This window comes from Pongo pygmaeus, chromosome 17, assembly GCF_028885625.2.
Source record: "Pongo pygmaeus isolate AG05252 chromosome 17, NHGRI_mPonPyg2-v2.0_pri, whole genome shotgun sequence".
Lineage (NCBI taxonomy): Eukaryota > Metazoa > Chordata > Mammalia > Primates > Hominidae > Pongo > Pongo pygmaeus.
Window position 1 is genome coordinate 23,093,083 of NC_072390.2, and position 20,926 is coordinate 23,114,008.

At 43.1% G+C, this 20,926-nt stretch overlaps 1 protein-coding gene and 1 long non-coding RNA gene across 6 annotated transcripts in view; one reads left to right on the plus strand and one right to left on the minus strand.

Moving 5' to 3' along the window:
* Window positions 1-20,926, minus strand: part of PIEZO2 (piezo type mechanosensitive ion channel component 2) — a 480,117-nt gene that overhangs the window by 19,776 nt on the left and 439,415 nt on the right. For 4 of the 5 annotated variants that reach the window (XM_063653380.1, XM_054461214.2, XM_063653382.1 and 1 more), the window contains 8 exons: window positions 15,083-15,493; window positions 14,161-14,419; window positions 11,809-11,991; window positions 8,763-9,015; window positions 7,652-7,784; window positions 6,296-6,443; window positions 5,978-6,192; window positions 1,119-1,277 (listed from right to left, as the gene is read on the minus strand). In XM_063653380.1, the coding sequence (XP_063509450.1) occupies window positions 1,119-1,277; window positions 5,978-6,192; window positions 6,296-6,443; window positions 7,652-7,784; window positions 8,763-9,015; window positions 11,809-11,991; window positions 14,161-14,419; window positions 15,083-15,493 (1,761 nt within the window). Of the gene's footprint in view, window positions 1-1,118; window positions 1,278-5,977; window positions 6,193-6,295; window positions 6,444-7,651; window positions 7,785-8,762; window positions 9,016-11,808; window positions 11,992-14,160; window positions 14,420-15,082; window positions 15,494-18,012; window positions 18,178-20,926 lie in introns of all 5 variants that reach the window. The other variant, XM_063653383.1, reaches the window with a different exon arrangement.
* LOC129019003 (uncharacterized) lies at window positions 14,041-20,728 on the plus strand. Its single transcript, XR_010124143.1, has 5 exons — window positions 14,041-14,100; window positions 15,091-15,461; window positions 16,686-17,768; window positions 18,924-19,038; window positions 19,639-20,728. It is a non-coding gene; the product is annotated as an uncharacterized LOC129019003 (long non-coding RNA).

Genomic DNA, 20,926 nt, shown 5'->3' on the forward strand with positions numbered 1-20,926 from the left:
TGTTACGAGACTCTTGGCCATGCGGTGCTGAAGGACTGCGGCTCTGTTGCTGGATGAGTTAGTAGGGGTGGTGCACCTGGTAGGTTAAAAATGAGGGCAAATGGATAAAGGCAGAGGGGGGAGGAGAGGTTGTAGGGAGCCAGGGTGTGAGGCCCCTCAGCCGCAGGACTTGCTGGAGTACCACGATGATGGTGTTGGCTCAGCCTCTGTGGTTCAGTTGTGTTTCAGAAGGGATTGGCCTGGGCTCCTCCAGGCTCTGAAGAATTTTCCTTGTCTCTTGATTGACACACAGCTTCTCCCAGCCTGGAGAATCTGGGTTCTCCCAGGGCCCTCACAGCAGTGTGGATTGCAACTCAGAAATTCTCCCCTAGGATGCCTCAGCCCTGTCAAGTGAACATAAATCCAATCCCTGGAAGAAACATCAGGCCCAGTCGCAGGCTAGCACTGTATGAAACACGACCCCACACACAGCACTTCACAGCATCTGAAGGCACTCGACACCTCTTCTGTCTGGTGCTGAGGAGGAACCAGCAGTGCCACGGACTGTCTCACTTTTTATGCCGTGGTTTAATTTGCGAGAGAACAGAGGAGATGCTACCGCTGAACTTGTCACACCGAAGAGCACATGTGCTTTGAGTAGTTAACTTGCTACGTGGGCACACAGGTCATGGCATTCAGGTTGGTGTTAGGCAGAAAGAATGCTCCTCTTCAGTGGAGGAACTTACTGTATACGAAAAATTCTAAGGATAATTTGGAATTCCCAAGGTATTTGGAATGGTCCAGGCTCCAAATACTGTGTTCTTTTGTGCCCAGAAGTATATAAATACTTACAGATCATGTATCCCTATTTTTCGTTCTCAAATATTATCACAGTAATTATGCAGGATACTAACCCATGTGGATGAATGTAGAACAACACCCGGACAAGCTTGTGGCAATTAAACATAGAAGGGTGTTTAAAGAGGCATATTTGTTCCTTTGCCAACATCGTAAGAGTTCCACAATGACTCCCACTGCTGAATTCATCCTCTCCCCCTTACTTCCCAGTTGGGAAACAAAATGCCTTTCCACGGCTATTCTTCCCCTATAAGTGACTGTGACAATGCAGAGCGTCCTACCCTTGGAATAAGAACAGGTTGACGTAATTGTAGCTCTTGGTGAGGAAGTTCCCCAGGACTCGCGTTGGGTAGCCGCAACGGATCTGGTAAGCAGACAACCCGAAGTAAACACATTTCACAAAGTACCAAAGCTGGGCAACCAGGTTCTGGCTGAATTTCCTAAAATGTAAAAGTACAGAAAGTGAAGCAATGAAATACTCTTCTGAAACAAAAGGATGGCAGTGTTGAATTAAAACAACAATAGGCCAACAGAATTTCCCCTTCATCATTCCAACTCAATTCTAATGAACTGTCTACACATAGTGGATCACTTCAAAGGCAAAAGGTGGGATAAAAAAATTCAACAATTAAAATGATTTCCTGTGAATGGTGCCTCCAATCTGTCTTATACCGTTGTTTAGGCCATAATTAAAATAAATTATTAAGTGAATTTACTGATAAATATTTTCTCACTATGTAGATGATGCAGCTACCATAGTCCAAATTAGACTCCTGAAAGAAAAAACCTATATACATTATATATATGATATATTAAAAATATATAAACACACACACACACACACACATATATATATATAGAGAGAGAGAGAGAGAGAGAGGATCCATTTGGAATATGTAGGAGAAAGAATTCTGAAAGGTGGACTCTCAATTTCTTTTTACTATTCATTATAAAAATAGGTAATGGATTAACAAACTCTGGAAACACCTGGATTTGGTTCCAGTTCTGTCTATATGTTATGGGGTTTGTTTCCCAAGCCATCATTTCTCAAGACATCAGTGTCTTTATTTGATAATTCTTCCTAGTTCTGCAAATCCATAACTCCATGACCTAACCTTTATTATTTTTAATGATGTCCCCAATACAGATGGTAGTCTTTTCTCCAGGTGAATTGTGAAGAGACATAGTATTGTACAGTTCAGGACTGCTAGCACAAGTTTGAAAAAAAATAGTAGAATTAAATTTCACCTAGAAAAAAATTTTAGAATATAATTTCAAAGAATGATGAGCTATAGGACCACTTTAAACTTTGGATAAATGCAGCATTCTCCAAATGTCTTAAACATGGTCAGTACAAATTTTAAAAAGAAAATAAAAAGAAAACTTTTGCCTTGGTGAGAGTTTGGTATAATCTTCTCTGTCCTTAAAATTAAGATCCATACTTGAATGTTTTGATACAAGCAGCATATTTCTCTTTGTGCCATATTTTGGATTTGTCCCCTGCCTCCCTCCCTCCCTTTTTTCCTTCCCTCCCTCCCTTCCTTCTTTCTTTCTCTCTCTCTCATGCCTTCCTTCCTTCTTCCTTCCTTCTTTCCTTCCTTCTCTTTCTGTCTCTCTCTCTTGCCCACACCCCCATGGAGATATCTAATGGTTCCAGCACCATTTGCATTTGTTGAAAAGACTGTTCTGTCTTCACTGGATGGCCTTTGCACCTTCCCTACATCAGCTGAATTGGGACTGTGGGTCTTCTATTTCTGGACTCTCTGTTCTGTTCCATTGTTCTGTTCGTCTGAATCTTGAGGCTACACCTCACTGCTTGATCATCACAGCTTTATAATAATGTTTGAGGTCAGGAAGAATAAGTGCTGCAATACTGTTCTTTTTCAAAGTTATTTCAGTTCTTCTAGATCTTTTGCAATTCCATATGAATTTTTGTCAGCTTACCAGATTCTACCAAAAAATCTTGCTGGGAATTTTGATGTGCACCGCGGTCAATCTATAGATCAATCTGGGGAGAAACTGCGTCTCCCCCAAATTCATGAGAAATTCACAAGTATTTTGATGCATGGATTTAAGTCTTCTTGACTTATTTAGGCCTTCTTTAATTTCTCTCAGCCATGCCTTTTATATTTTCATTGTACACATCTTGTACATGTTTTATCATATTTATCCCTAAATACAATAGTTTTTCATATTTTTAATGGTATTGTAAATGATATTCTTAAAAATTCAAATTATTGAGCATTTATTGCTTGCATATAAAAATACAATTGAGTTTTGTATGTTGGTTTTGTATCTGCATGCTTCCAAAGTTCATTTATAACTTCTGATGGTCTTATTGTAGATTCCACCGGATTTTCTATATAGGCTGTCATATCTGCTGCATGGTTTTGCTTCTTGCTTTCCAATCTGGATTTTGTGTGTGTGTGTGTGTGTGTGTGTGTGTGTGTGTGTGTGTGATGGAGTCTCACTCTTTGTCACCCCGGCTGGAGTGCAGCGGCGCAATCTCAGCTCACTGCAACTTCTGCCTGCAGGGTTCAAGCGATTCTCCTGCCTCAGCCTCCTGAGTAGCTGGGACTATAGGCGCGCGACACCACATATGGTATTTTTTTTTTTAAGACGGGGTTTCACCATATTGGCCAGGCTGGTCTGGTCTCCAACTCCTGACCTTGTGATCCACCTGGCCCAGCCTCCCAAAGTGCTGAGATTACAGGTGTGAGCCACCGTGCCCAACCCAATCCGGATGTCTTTTGTTTTTACTTATTTTGCTGGCCTGGGATTAGGATCTAGGATCACCATTCACTGGCTGAATGACTTTGGGGAGATCACTTTTCTTTCTGGGGTGTATCTATCTTAATACGCAAAATTAGGTAATAGGCTTGGAAAGTGTTTTAAGGTGTCTTTCTTCTCTGAAATTAAGAGTTTCTGTGAAGGTTGGTTTTGTACTGAAAGATATATTTTATGTATTCTATTTTAAATACCAACAAATAATATTCCCAACACTCTCATGAAAAAATTATAATATTTGTACAAGCAGTGGCCTTCATCTGAATTATTATTATAGCCTGGGCTATATTTAATTTCCCAATATATGGTGTGGAATGGAGAATTGGGTTATTGTGTATCTTCTGGGTAACAATCCTTTATTTAGTTCTACTGTAGACTCAGGAAAAAGTATCCCAATTCTACTTTCCTTTAAAAATATCTGCATTGTCACCATTTATTATTATAAAGCAATAATTTTATAATTATAATTTTTTTATTTTTAATAATAATAATTTTTATAATTATTATAAAGCAATAATTCCTATACTGAAATCGAACAGTCAGAACCTAAACACGCAAACAAAAGCAGCCATTAGGCTCTGGCTACTGTTAGAAGCAATTTGGATTTTCTCAATAGGAATTACACTTGAACTGGTTTACTTATGAGCCACATACATAAAATCCATTTTTTTCATTACTTTCTATTCATTCTTCCCAAATGATATTAGCCTGCCTGTTTGCTATGTTATTCATAAGACTTGGCTACAAATGACTCGGAGGTGTGACCAAAAGATCAAATTTTCTGTTAAGCATGAAGACTTTTCAGAGATACCTGAGGATGTTGAAAATAGTACATCGTTGACCGGGCACAGTGGCTCATGCCTGCAATCCTAGCACTTTGGGAGGCCCAGGCAGGAGGATTGCTTGAGGCCAGGCCTTTGAGACCAGCCTGGGTAACATAATGAGACCTCAACTCTACAAAAAATAAAAATAAAAAACAGTCAGGAGTGGTGATGTGCACCTGTATCCCCAGCTGCTCTGGAGGCTGAGGCGGGAGGATTGTTTAAGCCCAGGAGTTCAAGGTTGCAGTGAGCTATGATCATGCCACTGCACTCTAGCCTGGGTGACAGAGTGAGATTTTGTCCCTAAAAACAATAAATAAATAATAAAAAAAAAAACTAGCGTGTCACAGTCTGGGAGCGCAGTTCCAGAGGAGGCTTTCAGAGCCACAGCAGATGATGGCAGCTTCACTGGATTAGGTATGTGGCTCCCCAGGCCAGTGACGAAGAGTTATAGTTTGCGTACATAAAATCAGATATGCTTATTAAAAATTCCTATTCCTACTACATCATATGGACAAGGCCACATTCACCTTCTTCAGAGCCTTTTCTTTCATAACCTGACAAAGCAGATATTTCCCATTTATAAAACTCCACTTTGTTTTTCTTTGCCGAAATGACCGGATCATTTGTTCATCTATGAGCACCAACTGTCATAAGCACTGTTTTGCCTGGAGGCGTGGGGTGGGAGACAGTCTATAGAGAAGTGTCATCTGAACAGAGATCTCGAGAGTAAGGAGGAAGTAGACTTTGGGTTGGAGGCTAGGGAGAAGAAGGCTGGCAGGGAGCAGAGCTTGGAGACGCCAGGCACACTGGGGAACTGAAGGTCAACACCCTTTCCTTAGGGTTCTAGGTGACAGAGGGAAGTACAGCAGCCACTTTGAAGGATCTTACCAGCCCTTTCCCGACAGCTTCCGGCCACCCTGACCAGCAGCACTAGTTGTATTAACAGCAGCAGAGTCCAGCAGGATGGGTCTGCCTGCTTCTCTTACCACGAGCTGAGACATTGCTAGGTGCTTTCAAACCCCACTGCTGTTAACCCCCACCCGTCTCCTATGTGGAGACTCTATCATCTGCTCCCCATCCCTCTCCCTCTATCTCTTCTTCTATCCATTAAGCAGCCTCCATTTGTTCATCTATTTCTCGCATGACTTAGTCTGTGCCCTCTCTCCCTCTCAAAAATGCCCCCAAGACCATACTCCACTTTACCTCCACCTCTGCTAAGGTGTAGAGAGAAACAGCACAAATACCCTAGGTTTGCTCAGGTCATTAAGGCTGTCACCTTTGTTATTTATAGAAACCTTATTGGTACAAATGTAGATAATATGTAATTAAAATATTTTTGAGGAATCAGTTCACACTTTGGATTTGCATTGACTATTGACCCAAACCTTTAGCTCTTCCTACCCATGGTGCTGCTGTGCCAAGGCTCTGCCTGTGGCCGGCAGTTCTGCTGTGCAATGCATGTGAGTATCACCTCAGGAAACACAGTTGCATGGAGGCAGGCTGGTGCCTCTGGCTTCTGAAGACCTTACCTCTCAGTCACACCAGGTAAGATGAAGAACATCCAGAAGTGAATTCCGAACACAAGAATGACCTGGAAGATGACCTTTCCCAGTACAGTCTTCCTGAGGTAGAGGGCTCGGTCCACCACCATGGTTCCAAACTGAATGAGGACCATCACCAAAAACGGCCCCGGGACCTGGTCCTCTGACAGTGAAGAGGTGATGTCTGCAGCTGCTGAGTGTTTCTGGGGAAGAGACAACAAATTCATGCCCAAGAGAGGCAATTCACGGGAGGGAGTGCCATCGCCATGGGTCAGGGCGGGTGCTGTGGCCTTTGCCCCAACCTACCCCAAAGGCCCAAAAGCCGAAGACAATGATGATGAAGTCCACAGTGTCAGCCAGGAACATGAGCACATACACGTCAGTCACGGCGCTATAGTCCGGGTGGATGAGGTTGTAAAAGAACTGTTTGATGGGCACGTAGATCTGCAGCGTCCTGCAAAATGGAGACCCCCACCCCCAACCCACTTGTTTTAGGAAGGGCAGGATGGCAGACATGACCAGACACTGCCATCATGCCACTCCTCCGCATTCCCCTTTCCAGTCAGGTCCCACCTTCCTCTCTCTGCCTCAGGATAGTCCCGCTGTGGACGGCTCCTGTTCTAACGGAGAACGTATACACATTTACTGCCAAGATAGGTACTGCAGCCCTCTCTGCTGATGGCACCACAGCCCTCTCCTCTTGCTTGAAGCATAATAGAATGGTATGATGCCCTGGGAACGAGGTGTCGGGTTTGTAGCCTGATTCAATTGCTCACCACCTGCGAGAACCATGAGCATGCTATGTAACCTCTGTGTTTAGTTTTCTCATCTGTAAAACTGGAGTGATAAGAAGACCTGATGCCTAGGGCCAAGGTGGGAAGTAAATAAGGGAATGCATGAGGGTGCTCAGACTTGGAGTGCTTGGTCCATGCACGTTTGAATGTGCAACGCCCCTGCTCCTCCTGTTTTAGGGCCTGTGTCCATCCTGGCTCCCACATACTGCCCTGGCCTTTTATCTATGCTTTGCTCTGTGCCTTAGTGTGGTGTCCTACTGGCTCTTGCTTGTCTGTCTAACCTTTGCCCTGTCTTTGCTCTGGGACCTGCCTTCAGTTCAACGCCACGTTCAGGTGCCACTGGCTCTCCTGCTCTCAGAGCCTCTGTTCAAGGCTCCACTCCCAGCTGGCAGTCCCGGTCCCATGCACCACTTCCATCCCCAGCGGGTGGAGGGACCTGTGTAGTTTGCTGGGTAACAGGTGTATGACCATAGACAAAGCATTTCCCCACCATGCACTTCCATCCCCTTCTCAGGATAAGAGTGCAGGTCTAAGGCCCTTCCAGCATTGACACTGTATTCCTCTCAGTCTGGCTGGACTTCACCATGATAATGCCTAAGAATACAATCCATGAGCCCTTGAAATGACCCATTTACTCTGTTCAAATAGAAAACGCATGTGCATAAATGCAATGGAAATAAAATGAATCACACTTACAGAAAAATGATTTTTAAAAACAAGACAAAAAGGAGTAATTTCATTCTGCCTTACGCAGATAACATTTGTGATGCGAGAAGTTACTTCTCTGCTCTGCCCCTGGTTTATAGGAAATAATAAAGCCCAAAACCCTAAAATAAAGCACACATGCCACATGTTCTCATGGACTCACTTCTTTATGGTAAAGGCTTTTGCTTTGATCAAATGTTCTTGAAGCTTTTCCATATAAAGTTCCCTTTTGCTTTTTTGCTTAATACTCAAAACACTGCTTCCTTTTTGACTGCTGTTTCGGGTGCTTGTGCTGCCTAGAAATAAAAAGAGATCATAAGATGGATGGTGAAGCCTGAGGTTTGTTCGCCTAAATATCCAAGAAGCAGAACCCAGAGCCCACATGGTGGAGGGATAGCTTGGGACTCTTTGGGAGGATGAGTATGCACAGATGCATTTATGAACAATTACTGAGGCCTTTGGGATTTGTCCTCAACTCTGCTCCCTTCGCAGGCCTGTGGGGTTAACACCCCATGGTGGCTCTTTCCTGGATTGTTACGCAATCTTTGTTTCAGAAGTAAATAAACTGGAAGCATAGTTTTTATTGTGCTAACTAGGGTACTAGGATGCAGGTGTTCCAGATAGGATGCCCCATGTCTGTTTTCCTATACTGGTTTCTCTGAGTGTAAAATAAATATGACATAATCTGCCAGTATCTGCCTCAAAAGCAGGTTCTGAAGATGACTGTACACCACTGCATGGAAAGCTTCAGACAGGAGCCCCATAGATACAAAAGCCTAGTGATTCCAAGGGGGCAGCTGTGAGGCATATCTACTTTCTGATTGTACTCGTTGTTTAGGAAAAAATTAATTACTAGACTAGGAAATAACCATAGTTTGGCTAAAAGTTCTCATCAATTACATCTAAATATGTTTAAAAAATACATTGTGATTGATAGCACTCTGGACACGCCCTGCAGATTTTTCGCATGGAATAAAAATAAATTATCATGAGCCTGGTGTTTATTAGGTACAAGGCAGTGTGCCAGCCATTTTTCACAATTATCTGAAACCCTTGTCCTGAGATACAATAACGTGTTTTGGGTAATGGGGTCACACAGCTGAGGCAGGATTTGAACTCGGGTTTCTCTGATTTCAAAGCCCTTTCTTTTCACATAACAATGTCTGTCTCTTGATAGCACCCAATACACTCCCTTGCCCCAGACCCACAGGCACCAGAAAAACAAGGCCACCTGGGAGCTAACTACAGCCTAGCTATATTGTGTTGACAGATACCTCTTTGGGATCTGTTTGAAGAAAAGCTGGATCTCTGGGATGGCTCGGAGCTGCTGCCGGAGCGCTTCCTCCGGACAGCCGTCTGCTGCTCCGGGAAGGTCACGTGCACTGACTCCACAGATGCGGCCAGGTTGATGGACTTGAGTGAATCGGAGGAGTCCCTCCTGCCATGACCGAGGGAGAGCTCATCATCTGATTCCTCCTTGTCCATGCCACTTTCAGTCATGTCATCTTCATCCCATAAGCCATGGCACTGAGAAAGCAGGGACAGGGACAAATGAGGCTACTATTTCAGGTGGAACCCTTCGTATTCTGTCTTACAAAATCTCATCCAACAAACTGTCCTTCAGGATTAGAAAAACAAGGTGATATGGTTTGGCTGTGTCCCCAAATCTCATCTTGAATTCCCATGTGTTGTGGGAGAGACCTGGTGGGAGGTAATTGAGTCACGAGAGCAGGTCTTTCCCATGCTGTTCTCGTGGTAGTGAATAAGTCTCATGAGATCCGATGGTTATAAAAAGGGGAGTTTCCCTGAACAAGCACTCCTCTCTTTGCCTGCCACCATCCAAGTAAGATGTGACTTGCTCCTCCTCCCCTTCCACCATGATTGTGAGGCCTCCCCAGCCGTGTGGAACTGTAAGTCCATTAAACCTCTTTCTTTTGTAAATTGCCCAGTCTCAGGTATGTCTTTATCAGCAGCATGAAAACGGACTAATACACAAGAAAAGAAAGCTTGTCTAGAGCTTTATGAGGGTCCCAGTAGGGAAGAGATGGGTGGGTGTAGACAATAAGATTTTAGCTGATAATTAAGATGGAGACAGATAGCTTTTGGCAGATGGACTAAGGAAGAAATTATAGTGACTTGACTTATTAGATGGAAAGTCACCCTGATGACCTTGCTGCTGTCGGGCGGAGCTCTCCCCTGAGCTCTTTGGCCATGCATTTGCTCCCTAAGACATTGCCTGGTCTTCTCTCTGACTCGTACGTGGAGGACAAGAGCTCCAGGCTAATTTGTCAGAAATCAGTTGGTCAAAACCAACTCTGAGAATGATCAATCCACCAGTCACTCATTTGACAGATGACTCTTAAATGTTTATTTGTAAATGTGTTATTCTTAAACATATTCAATGAATGTATTCTTATAAACATAACAAACATTTTGGCTTTTCATAATGGGATTTTTCAGTTTATATGGATTTCTTTCCTATTATTTTAAGAGTTGTTTCCTCTTTGGCCAACATTCATATATTTAGATTATTTCACAACTTTCTCAGTAGTATATTTACTTGTTTGCCAATTCTTCTAATTATTTATCAAATATACAGCAATTTGTATTAAATAGGATGGTTTCAGCACTTTTGAAATTTCTTCAGTTTTAATTGTTTGGTTTTCATGGCAACATTATATGAAAGATTTATTTTTTCAAAAGCTATGGGGTAGCTTGTCTTCTTAAGAAAAGATTTATCATTCTAAAAACTATTTTTATATATTTAATTAAAATTTTAACATAATGCCATTACCTCAAATCTCATATACATTCATATATTTGAAATTTTCAAAAAAAGAAGATCAATATGAAACACCAATATTTTATTATATGTTTTAAATATAAAATTGCAGCAGTTAAGCCATTTGAACATTGATAAAAAGATAGTAAAAGTACCTAAAGAGTTATAATAATTTTAAATGATACAAAAGAATGCAAAGATTGCAAGAGAATTCTGAAGTGGTCAAAATTATACCATCAAGTGTTAAATACTGAAATTTAAAAAATGAATTTCTAAGACTAAAAAACAAGGTTAATATATTTATTAATATGTTCATAACAAAAATCATTATACTAAATAAATTCAAGTAATTAACATATCCAACAGAAGAACTGTAAAATTTAGGCAAATTCAGTTTTGGTTAACTGGTTTCCTTAGATACATAGCTTTCAAAAACCTGCCACAACCCAGTGACCCAGCTAAGGCTCCCTCCAAATGGAGGGCTTGGGTACTTTGCAAAGTGATGGAAGCTAGAGTGAGGAGGGTGACCAGAGTATACTCAGATGAAACCGAGTTTGAAATAGCTCACTGAGCTAGGGCAGAAGAAGTTAAACACACTGTTACATATCTATGTGTGCATGTATGTATACGTACATGTATGTATTAACTTATGCCAAGCCTGGTTCTAAAAAGGATTCTAGGGACTAAGAAAGATACTCCTGGATAAAAGGAATTTAAAATATTTTATATAAGAAGAAAAGGTGAAGACGAGGGAAGGAAAGTAAGGTTGTAACAAGAGGTACATTCATACATAAAATCTATGCTATGCAATAATTTCTATTCATTAGAATTAAATGGCATATTTACAAGTTTAGTTTATAATTCACAGCATGTGAGAAGGAAAAACCCATGAAGTTGCTCAGAAGGACAGGAGTCCCTGAGGCTGAGACAGGGCCATGCTGTATAAAGGCCTTCCTCCAGCAGGATCATGAGTGGCCTCCTCCGCAATAAGCAGGAAAAGGCACAGCTCTGGGTTTTACTGGGCAACTTAAAAAAATATGTGGTCTCTCACCAACAGCTAATGGTTTCATGACAAGAAACTACCCAATGAAAGCAATACTACTAAAAGAAGGGAGGCAGAAGCTGGGGTGGAGATGAGACGATATGATCCATGCACTTTGTGGCTCTCTGATGCTCTGGCTTAAACCAGAAGCAGAATTTAGTGTATCTGGCCTTAGAATATTGCACATCATTTAAGCAATGTTCTACAAAAGTGGATCCATGATTACACATTTAACCTAGGTTGGAAACATGGGGAAACATTCCCCCAGATTTATTGTAAGTTCCATTATTTAGCACCACAAGTGTTGGAAAAAATGTCCACTAAATGAACGTAACCTTTTTCTTTTCCCTTTTTTTTTTTTAAAAAAAAAACATATGAGTAGATACCACTCACTGGCCCCTCAGCCCCATCACCAATCTTGATGTCCAGGTTATCTAGGAAGGTTACGGGGACTGCGATGACTAACTTGAACTGATTAATTGTTAACATGCAGTACCTTCAAAATTGATCGATGAAAGAACAGCGCCAGGAGCTGGATGAGGTCATAAAGAACATAACCTTCCTTCTTTTCCACTCCTATGATGTTTGGGGGGTGGAACGGTTTATCTCTGTTCACCTCCACATTCTTATTCCAGGGAAAGAACCCAAATTGGAAGAAATACTTGACTACAATTGCCACCTACACACAGATGACAGAAATTTTAAAAAATTACTCCTTTTAGGAATAGATACACCTGTATATGGGAAAGAGCAATATAACAATTAAGAAAGAGACACGTATTTCACAGTTTTGATGGTAGGCAGGCACATAATTATGTGGAATAGTAACATTATCATTCTGGCAGACTATTGACTTCATAACAGCAGCAGCGTCTAACTGTCACAGTGTCTTTCACTGTAGATCCAGAAAGGCCAGTCAGACTCCTCAGGGCACCGCTTTGATTAGTCATTTCCTCTTTTGTTGAGGTGTTGGCATTATACTGATTTAATTAGATATTGATATAATTATGCAGCTATTAAATATATTATTTAGGGAAACATGAACAGAACATACTCGTATCTTTCTAGTTTCTGTATTTCTTTAATTTGCAATCTATAGGAGCATATCACACGGTTATGATGTATGCAGTTTTCACTTTCCTCCATCATATCTGTGTGCCACATTAGTTTGGGAGCCACTAAAAAACAGAAATGAATATTTGCTTTCTATTCATCTTTGTATTCTGGTGCATAGCAGGGTTCTTGGTTTCTGACACGTGGTTTGTATTATAGAGTAAATCAACATCAAGAATTTCCCACTTCAGTCCTCAGTGCAATGTGACAAGAAAAGGGAGAGCCTCAACTTAACTTATATAGAAATATTTTATTTATTTTTTTAGAGATGAGGTCTCAACCTCTTGCTCATGGTGGAGTGCAGTGGCACAATCACAGCTCACTGCAACCTCAAACTCCTGGGTGCAATCCTCCCACCTCTGCCTCCCAAGTAGCTTGAACTACAGGTGTAAGCCACCATGCCTGGTTAATGTTTTTTATTTTTTTGTAGAAATGGGGTCGCACTATGTTGCCCAGGCTTGTCTTGAACTCCTGACCTCAAGTGATCCTCCTGCCTTGGCCTCTTGAAGTGCTGGGACTATAGCCAGAAATATTTTATTTTTAAGGTGAAAGCTATACAAGAAGCTCTTGTTCCCTTTTCCACATTCTTGGTACTTCCTCTTACTTCAGCCCTAGGTAAGAAAGGGAATTTGATAAATGTACTCACATTGTTATAGACTGGCACCCATTCCCTAAACAGGCAGTCATTTACATCTTGAAGTGATGTAATGAAAGTAAAGTTTAGGAATGATTAACTTGGATCGGCCAATTCAAGTAATAGATATATATTTGACTTTAAAGCAAATACTTTTGAGATGCTTTACTGTATAGCTTTGTTTTAATTTTGCTACTGAATTACTTATAACCTACAAAACTTCTAGGCTTTGCTTGTGCATCTAGCATGAGCACTGTCATTTAAGAAGTAATTACAGCACTGTTGAAAGTGAAAACTTTTCCTTACAAGTCAGGGAAGAAAATCAGTCTCTTCACAAACCTGAGAGCACAAAGCACCATGGTTGTCCAGGCACCAAGAATATCGAGCTTTTTTTTTAAAGTCCCTTTATGGTTTTCATGGGCATTCGTGATCCTGTCTATGTTGAATAGGTCAGGACAGAAAAGCAGGAACATAAGAGTGAGCAGAAGGCTCCTCATACCCCACATGGGATGAAAATGGGCTGACAGCCACCCTTCAGATGCTAAGTGGGTGCTTGTACAATTTTGTGTTGTGACTTATGGAAATTTACTTCTACGTTTAAAAATGAAAAGTATGTATGATGTATTCAAACTATGTCCAAAGTGCTGGACTGTATGATTTAACACAGGGTCCATTCACTGAACCCCCGGTGGCGCCAGGCATTGTGCTGGACTCTGCAGAAGCCTATTATCATCTCAGTGGTTAATATCGTAGGTTAGGCAACCAGGCTTCAAACGTGTCCCCACCCCTCACCAGTTGGGCAACTTTGGCCATTTATTTAATCTCATTGATGCTGTGTCCTTATCTGTTAAATGGGAATGATGCCAGTACCCACCGTGTGTGAGGTGTGCAGTGTGAAAAGATTTTTAGAATTGCGAGTGCTAGGTAACTGTTGCTGCTGACGATTTGTGTATCTAAGAATGTCTGTGGAACTGCATGTTCCATGTGAAACTGTCTGGGATCAGGGCAGGCCCGTCTCAAGAGAGGGCACAGGGACACAAGGTATGCTTCCCCTTGCATAGCCGCCTGAAGCCATCCACAGGGGTCTGCGTCCAGGCCTACCTCAGTATAGACGATGGCCATCATCCAGAACCGGCGGCTGGGCCTGGGGACGGACAACATGGCCCAGAGGAAGATGAGGATGGGAAGCAGGAGCGTGATCATGGAGGCAGAGACCATGTGGTTGAGGATGATCACGAAGTAGCACACCATCTCCGAGCGGGCCACCAGGGTATTGTACATGGCATAGAAGAGCAGCAGAAATCGGGGCTGCCCCACGTAGAATTTCTCTGACTCTTCAAGCTCATCGTCGTGAAACATCCTGTTAAAGTAAACCACATGATAATATGTCTATCTTTTTCTTCTTTTTGAGATGGAGTTTTGCTCTTGTTGCCCAGGCTGGAGTGCAATGGCACGATCTTGGCTCACTGCAACCTCCGCCTCCCGAGCTCAAGCCATTCTCCTGCTTCAGCCTCTTGAGTACCTGGGATTACAGGTGCCTGCCACCACCCCCAGCTAATTTTTTTGTGTGTATTTTTAGTAGAGAGGCGGTTTCGCCATGTTGGTCAGGCTGGTCTTGAACTCCTAACCTCAGGTGATCCACCCGCCTCAGCCTCCCAAAGTGCTGGGGTTACAGGCATGAGCCATTTCTCCAAATTACTGATTTTCATTTAGCACCATCCTTCCTGCTGTGTTCCCCGCTTCCTATGTCCCTGTTTTTCCTTTAGAGACAACCTAACATCAGACCTTATTATAGAAAGAAATGTCAACACAAGGCTCTGGGTTTTGCTGGTTCTAGAACCAGTCATGGTAGGAGTGAAGTTTGCTTTGTACTTGCAATGCAAGAAGTCTTGGAATTGTCTGTTTGCTCTAAGTGTCTAGATGAACTTTTTTCTATACGTGAATTTTTCTGTATACAGAATTAGGGCATATGTTTAAGTGGTGATTTCGGGATATGTGTCTGATCTGCTCACTGGACCCTTACTTTTTCAGCAGCAGCTCGCTGGCCGTCAGCTCATGGGTCAGGGGAGGTAGGATGCTGGACCCCAGCTTGTCGGTGCGGCTGTCGTCCGGGCTGACTGCCATGTGGTTCTTAACTGCAGAGTCGTCCTGTGAGCCGAAGGACAGATGCTCGAAGCTCACAGCCTTGCTGTAGGAGGGTGGGGCCTCCACATCCCCGTCCAAGGTGGAGAACTGTGTCAGCTCTTCCTCTGGGGTGAGGCTGGCCTCCTCAGCACCCCTGGCTCCCACATCGTACCCAGCGGCCTCGTACTCCTTGGCCTCCCTGGACTCAGGCGCCGTGCTCCCTGCCTCTTCCTCCTGCTCAGCCTCCACCTCCTCGATGGTCTCAGTGGTCCCCTGGCGTGAGTACAGCATGGTACACTGCGTGGGCTCGCTGTTGGGAGAAAGGGTGGGCACAGAGCCCATGTCTTAGCATCCACACTCCTGGGGTTCTTTCCCATTCCTGAGAGACCTCATCAGAACTCCTAAGGAAATGCCTCATTTTTCCCCCTGCATTCCATCTGCTTTGTTCTTTTAGGATAATCGCTCCTATTCTGCAGCCACTGCAAACAGCAGCCTCTCCAATGCAAATGTTGACAGTGCACACACACAGTTTAGAACCAGAGCCAGTCACGTGGCTCTCAAAGAGCAAAACCCGCCCCCGTAACAAGTGTGGAGTATCTAGATTCACAACCTCGGGTTCCAGAGTCTGTTTCCACATCAACACAGCACAGCTTACCCGCTGCTCTGTCTGCTTCAAGGAGGGGCATCTCTGGAGGGCGGAAGCTCTGAAGGTTTTGACCAAGAGCTAAGTCTTAGCAAATAGGTATTCTATCCTCCATCCTACACAACAGACCCGCCCAGATCATAAGGGGGGAATGGGAATGGGAATGATTAAATATTGGCTACACTGAACAACAGTGTGCTTGATAAAAAATGCCACCCTTCTTTCATGTTTATTCTTCCACCCTGCTTTTCCATCCTTTGCCTTTTTTGCATTTCTGTGCATCCCATCTGCAGAATCTCCACCCTCGTCCCAGCTCCCTGCACTGTGCCCAGGGCTTCCCCTTCCCTGTGAGACTCCAGCCACTCTCTTCCCACGCAAGTTCTCCTTGGCCCTTCTCCCTTCCAGCTGCCCACTCCACCCCAGGGTGCGCTTCTGTTCTCTCCTACCAACAACTTTACTTATTTTCTTCTACCAGTTCCTCTTTGAGTATTCCTTTTCCAGAAGCTTCTCTACTCTCATCCCCACTCCCTGCCTTTGGCATTCTGTTCTTTTCTCTCATATCCTTTGTCTCCTTCTTTTTTTCCTTTAAACTTTCCCTGTCAGGTCCATGCAGACAAGGTTGGCCAATGACAAGAGGGCAGCCAGTGACATTCATGGTTTGCTCTACCTCAGACACATCCAGCCATGGAGGGGAGGGGCAAAACCCACCTGGAGATTGGGAATCTGTCTTGGATGTGGGAGGATGATGTGTTAGACTCTGAAATATGTTCTCTTATCTGAATGGCACGTGTGACCACCAGGGTTCCATAAACACTGAGATTCTCAGATGCATAGACTGTACCCATGTTTCTTGTCACAGATACCAGTATAGATATATGGATGAATGAATGAACCTTGGCAGAGCGGTTCACGGCATCCTGTGACTGAAGAACCAGATTGGCCTGAGCTTTTGATGCCCGCTTAGGTGTTCAGAATCCCCAGGGCTGTGTCCTTGAGTGCACACATCATGTAGGGGCTGTTGAAATGCCAGGCCAAAACAGACTTTTGCTAAGACTTACCTCAATTAGATATACTTCTTAGGAGGGCCATGCCATTGACCCATTGCCCAGGGAACTTCCAGACTGCTGGAGCCAACCCCACACCAGGTCTCATGGCCAGTAAGACTGTCATCAGTCCTAATAATGCTCCCTTTGGTTTGGATCTCTTGTGGCACCAAGGGGTGGAGGGTACCTTCAGACGTCAAGAAAATGGACTGGCATGGCAGGCACATGCCCGCCAGAGGACTTTGTCAAATGGCCAAGGCATTCCCATCAATGCCAGGTGCCAGCATACTGCAGGGCTGCACCGAGATACACGGCTGCCAGTGAAAAGAAGATGCCCTCTGACCTGCCACCATGAGCAGCCAAAACGAAACTTGTTTTGGATTAGGCTGTTTTCGTGTCAGGAGAAGCACAGTGTAGCTGCTGACTTCATTGTGCCCCCTCACCATCCTAAGGCAATTCAAAAAGAGTTTTTGGGTTGTATGCAAGTAATTTTATTTCTAAATGAATACTGTTTTAGGGTAGGATTCGGCAGAACTTAAGCCACAGTATTTTTTCCCCAAAATAAAAGTTATAGGCTACAAAGGTGATGCATTCTGCTGCATAATATTCTTTTTAAAAACCAATGGTAAACTATATTCTGACTTTTATGTCAATTAGGCAAATAACATGCAGACTTATTTAATATTCACTAAAAATGACTACCTATGACAGATTTTTAGATTTTTTTTCCTACTGCATGCATCTTTTGATTACATCAAGAGAAGAAGTTTTCTACCTTTGCAAACAGAGTTCCCCCTTTGAGTAGTGCCCTCAGAAGCTCTAAATTATGGAGGAAACATGCTTATGTCTCTGAAAATGGAAAGTTCGAAATACTGAAAACATGGAGGAGAATGTTTGTGGTAAGGATTTTTAAAGAAACTCCTAACAGACAAAAACTAAAGAGCGGTTAGTTTAATATAATGCTGTCCTGAGAACAATTACATCTCACAGAGGGCAGTGGTGATTATGCTTCGGTTAGTCATGCAGATTCTTAAAATAAAAATGAAATAAAAACATACATCACAAGAACTTATATTTGCAGTGACATAAAGGGGAGGAAGAGGTGATTAAAATGACAGAACAAAGCATGCACAAGTTAAGCACCTTGATGCTAAACTGCCACTGTCAGCTGATGAGGAGGACATATCCATGCTGAGCATTTTACGGAGCCTAGGCCGAGCACGCTCGCTTGTTTTAGGAATTTCTTGTCCATCTAAATCATCAAGGGTGGACTGCCTTGAGAACAGCATGGTTGCTTCAGTGTAGCAGCTAGCAGCGCAAACAGTTACAGAAACACAGTGTTAAAACACCAAGTTGTACACAGGTTACACACGGATCAACTGACCAACACACTGCCATGCAGCAAACCACACATGACACCAACACCACCGACAAGGAAGGCCACCGCAGCGGGGCTCAGGGACAGGGAAGGACCTGTGTGCAGGACCTTGAAACACACGAGTACTGGATTTTAAAAAACATATTGGCTAGTGACACATTACAAAATGGCACTCTCTGGGTGGGACTAAGAAACAGAAAAATGACAAGTCCCAATATTTTTCTCACAAAGTATAATTTATGTAATTATAACTTCATAACAGAGGGTTTTTTTAAATGAAAGAAAATATGCTTTATTTGGAGCTTGCAGTCCTGAGTTAAGAGCATTTATTAACCAACTTGCTTGAACAGAAATAACTGCTCATGTAGAATTTACATAAAATATTTCAATCTTTTTTTTCTTTTTAACACAGTCTTCAGAATTAGAGAGGGGAAACTCAGGAATGACAACAAACTGAATTTTGCACCCCATTTCTGGAGTGATATTCAGTTAAGCCAAATGAGATGCTCTGCATGTAGTCAGGATGCTGGTTTAATATGCAGTGGATATAAACCAACATCAGAAATAAAATAAAAGGCTGTAAAGGAAAGAACAAAGGAACTTGAGCAATGGCAGAGTCATTTTGTCTGTTAACTTTTCATTTTGCCTAATTTTTCTTCTGGATCATGTTTTAAAGCTTGTTGGATGCCATGATGGAGAGAACCCACTGCCTAAAACCCTCATCTCCTGGTACCCAATGGAGCAGTGACTGGCGAGGGAGGATGGCAGATCCAGGCCTAGGATGCTGCTGGGTGAGGATGCTCATGAGAGGAAGCACACAGAGGTGTGACACAGGCATAGTTTCAGTTCCCACACATGGTTCAACCCCAAAGAGGGACAGACAGCCCAAAGATCCTCTACAGAAAGCAACTGGAATACTTATGTTCCAACTTGTGTGCTCATGGGCTGGCTGACCCAGGGAACAGAAACAGACCTTTAGAGATATAGGATGCCCATTTTCCAGGCTGAACGTGGTAGGCTGAACACTGTCATCAAGTGAACTCACTAGGAGAGTACTAGGTGCCTGGCCTGCACAGCCATACACTGTCAGCCAAGGATCCTGAGGCAGAGATGGAAGACGTTCAGGATGCAATGACCACTGCAAGCCTGGGAGGAGCGAATTTGAGTTATTCACTCATGGAACCTGTTAAAAGAGTTTTTCAGGTCCCATGTGCTGGAGCATGAGCCATAACTGCTCCAGTGGGGCCGGCTATGCTGCTGTGCATGTCACAGCTATGTGGCCAAGACAGGGGCAGCCAGTGAGGGCGATAAGCCTGTGAGCAACCAAAATACTCTCTAATAAGGACATTGAGGCTGTTTTGTTTTGTTTTGCTTTGCCCTAACTCTTTTAGATGTCACCATGTCACCATGTCCTGGACAAAATGAAGAGACAAGGACAAGATAAATTAGAAAAGCATTGGACGAACACAGTGAGGACTGGGATGCTGACATTAACTGGCTGTTGGGTTTTAGATGAATCAGTGCCCCTTTCTGGGGCCCCAATTTTATGTTTCTGAGATGAGGGGACTTCACGTTTCTGTATTTCATTTAATATTTGCAGAAATGCAACCCCATAGCCTGTGCAGTCTCCTGCAGCTTTGCTCAGGTTTTCTTCATGGGAACTGATGGTTCTAATTCAAAAGCCCTGTTTATCTTGTTAACTCTTGGATGGAGTTCTCAGAACCTACGTAATCCCACACAGTTGGGTTCCCGGTAGGGCAACTAATATGTCACACAGTCCAGGACAGTTTAAAAGTGAATAGGAAGGGGAGGAAATGTATAAAAATAGGCCCCGACAGTAGGCCCAAGGGGACGGCTGCCATCACCTGCCTGACGGGCCCCCCCACTGCGAGCACCACAGGAACACACAGCAACCCCTCAGAGGACATATTTAAAATATTAACCACCTCCTACCTGGGAATGCCCCTCAGAATGTTAATTAATGTTTTCTGTGTTATCTGATTATATAAAGCAACCATTAAAAAATGTTTGCCATTTTACATCTGGATTTGAAAGAAACCGTGACTATTCTCATAAGTCAAAGGGACTACAAATCCACTTGTTAGGATCCCACCCAGACTCTGTCTGCTGTCTGCTTAAAGGTAAAATTCATGCCACTGGCCTCGGAGCAGGGGCCATGAAGGGCACTGGCCACACTGGGTGAGCATGACCTCACTGGGAAGTGGCAGCCTCCTGGCCACCAGACCCTTCCCAATGACTTCCACTGCAGAACCTCTTCTAGGGAGGGTTACTACCTTTCCAGCAATCAGCATGGCTCCCTGGAGACTACAGTGTAGACAAATGATGATTTGGAAATTAGAAATATGGCTCGCTGCAGAAAAGGGCAAGTGAGGTAACCCCTTTACTGGCAACAAGATAGGCCCTATTCTGTCTCCCCTTTCTTTAGGTTGAAAAACAAAATAAAAATACATTAAAACCTAATTCTAAAGGTGCTGGTTTCCTACTAGTTATTGTATTTACTGACTGACCATTTTAAAACTGAGGGGATATTTTGACAGTCTTTGTGTCAAAAAGCAATCGATGAATTTAAATATCTCTTAACTCACAATATTTTTTATCAGGAGTGTGGTTTCCTATTTGCAATCTTAGGTCAGATTTAAAGGCAATTACTTGAGTTTA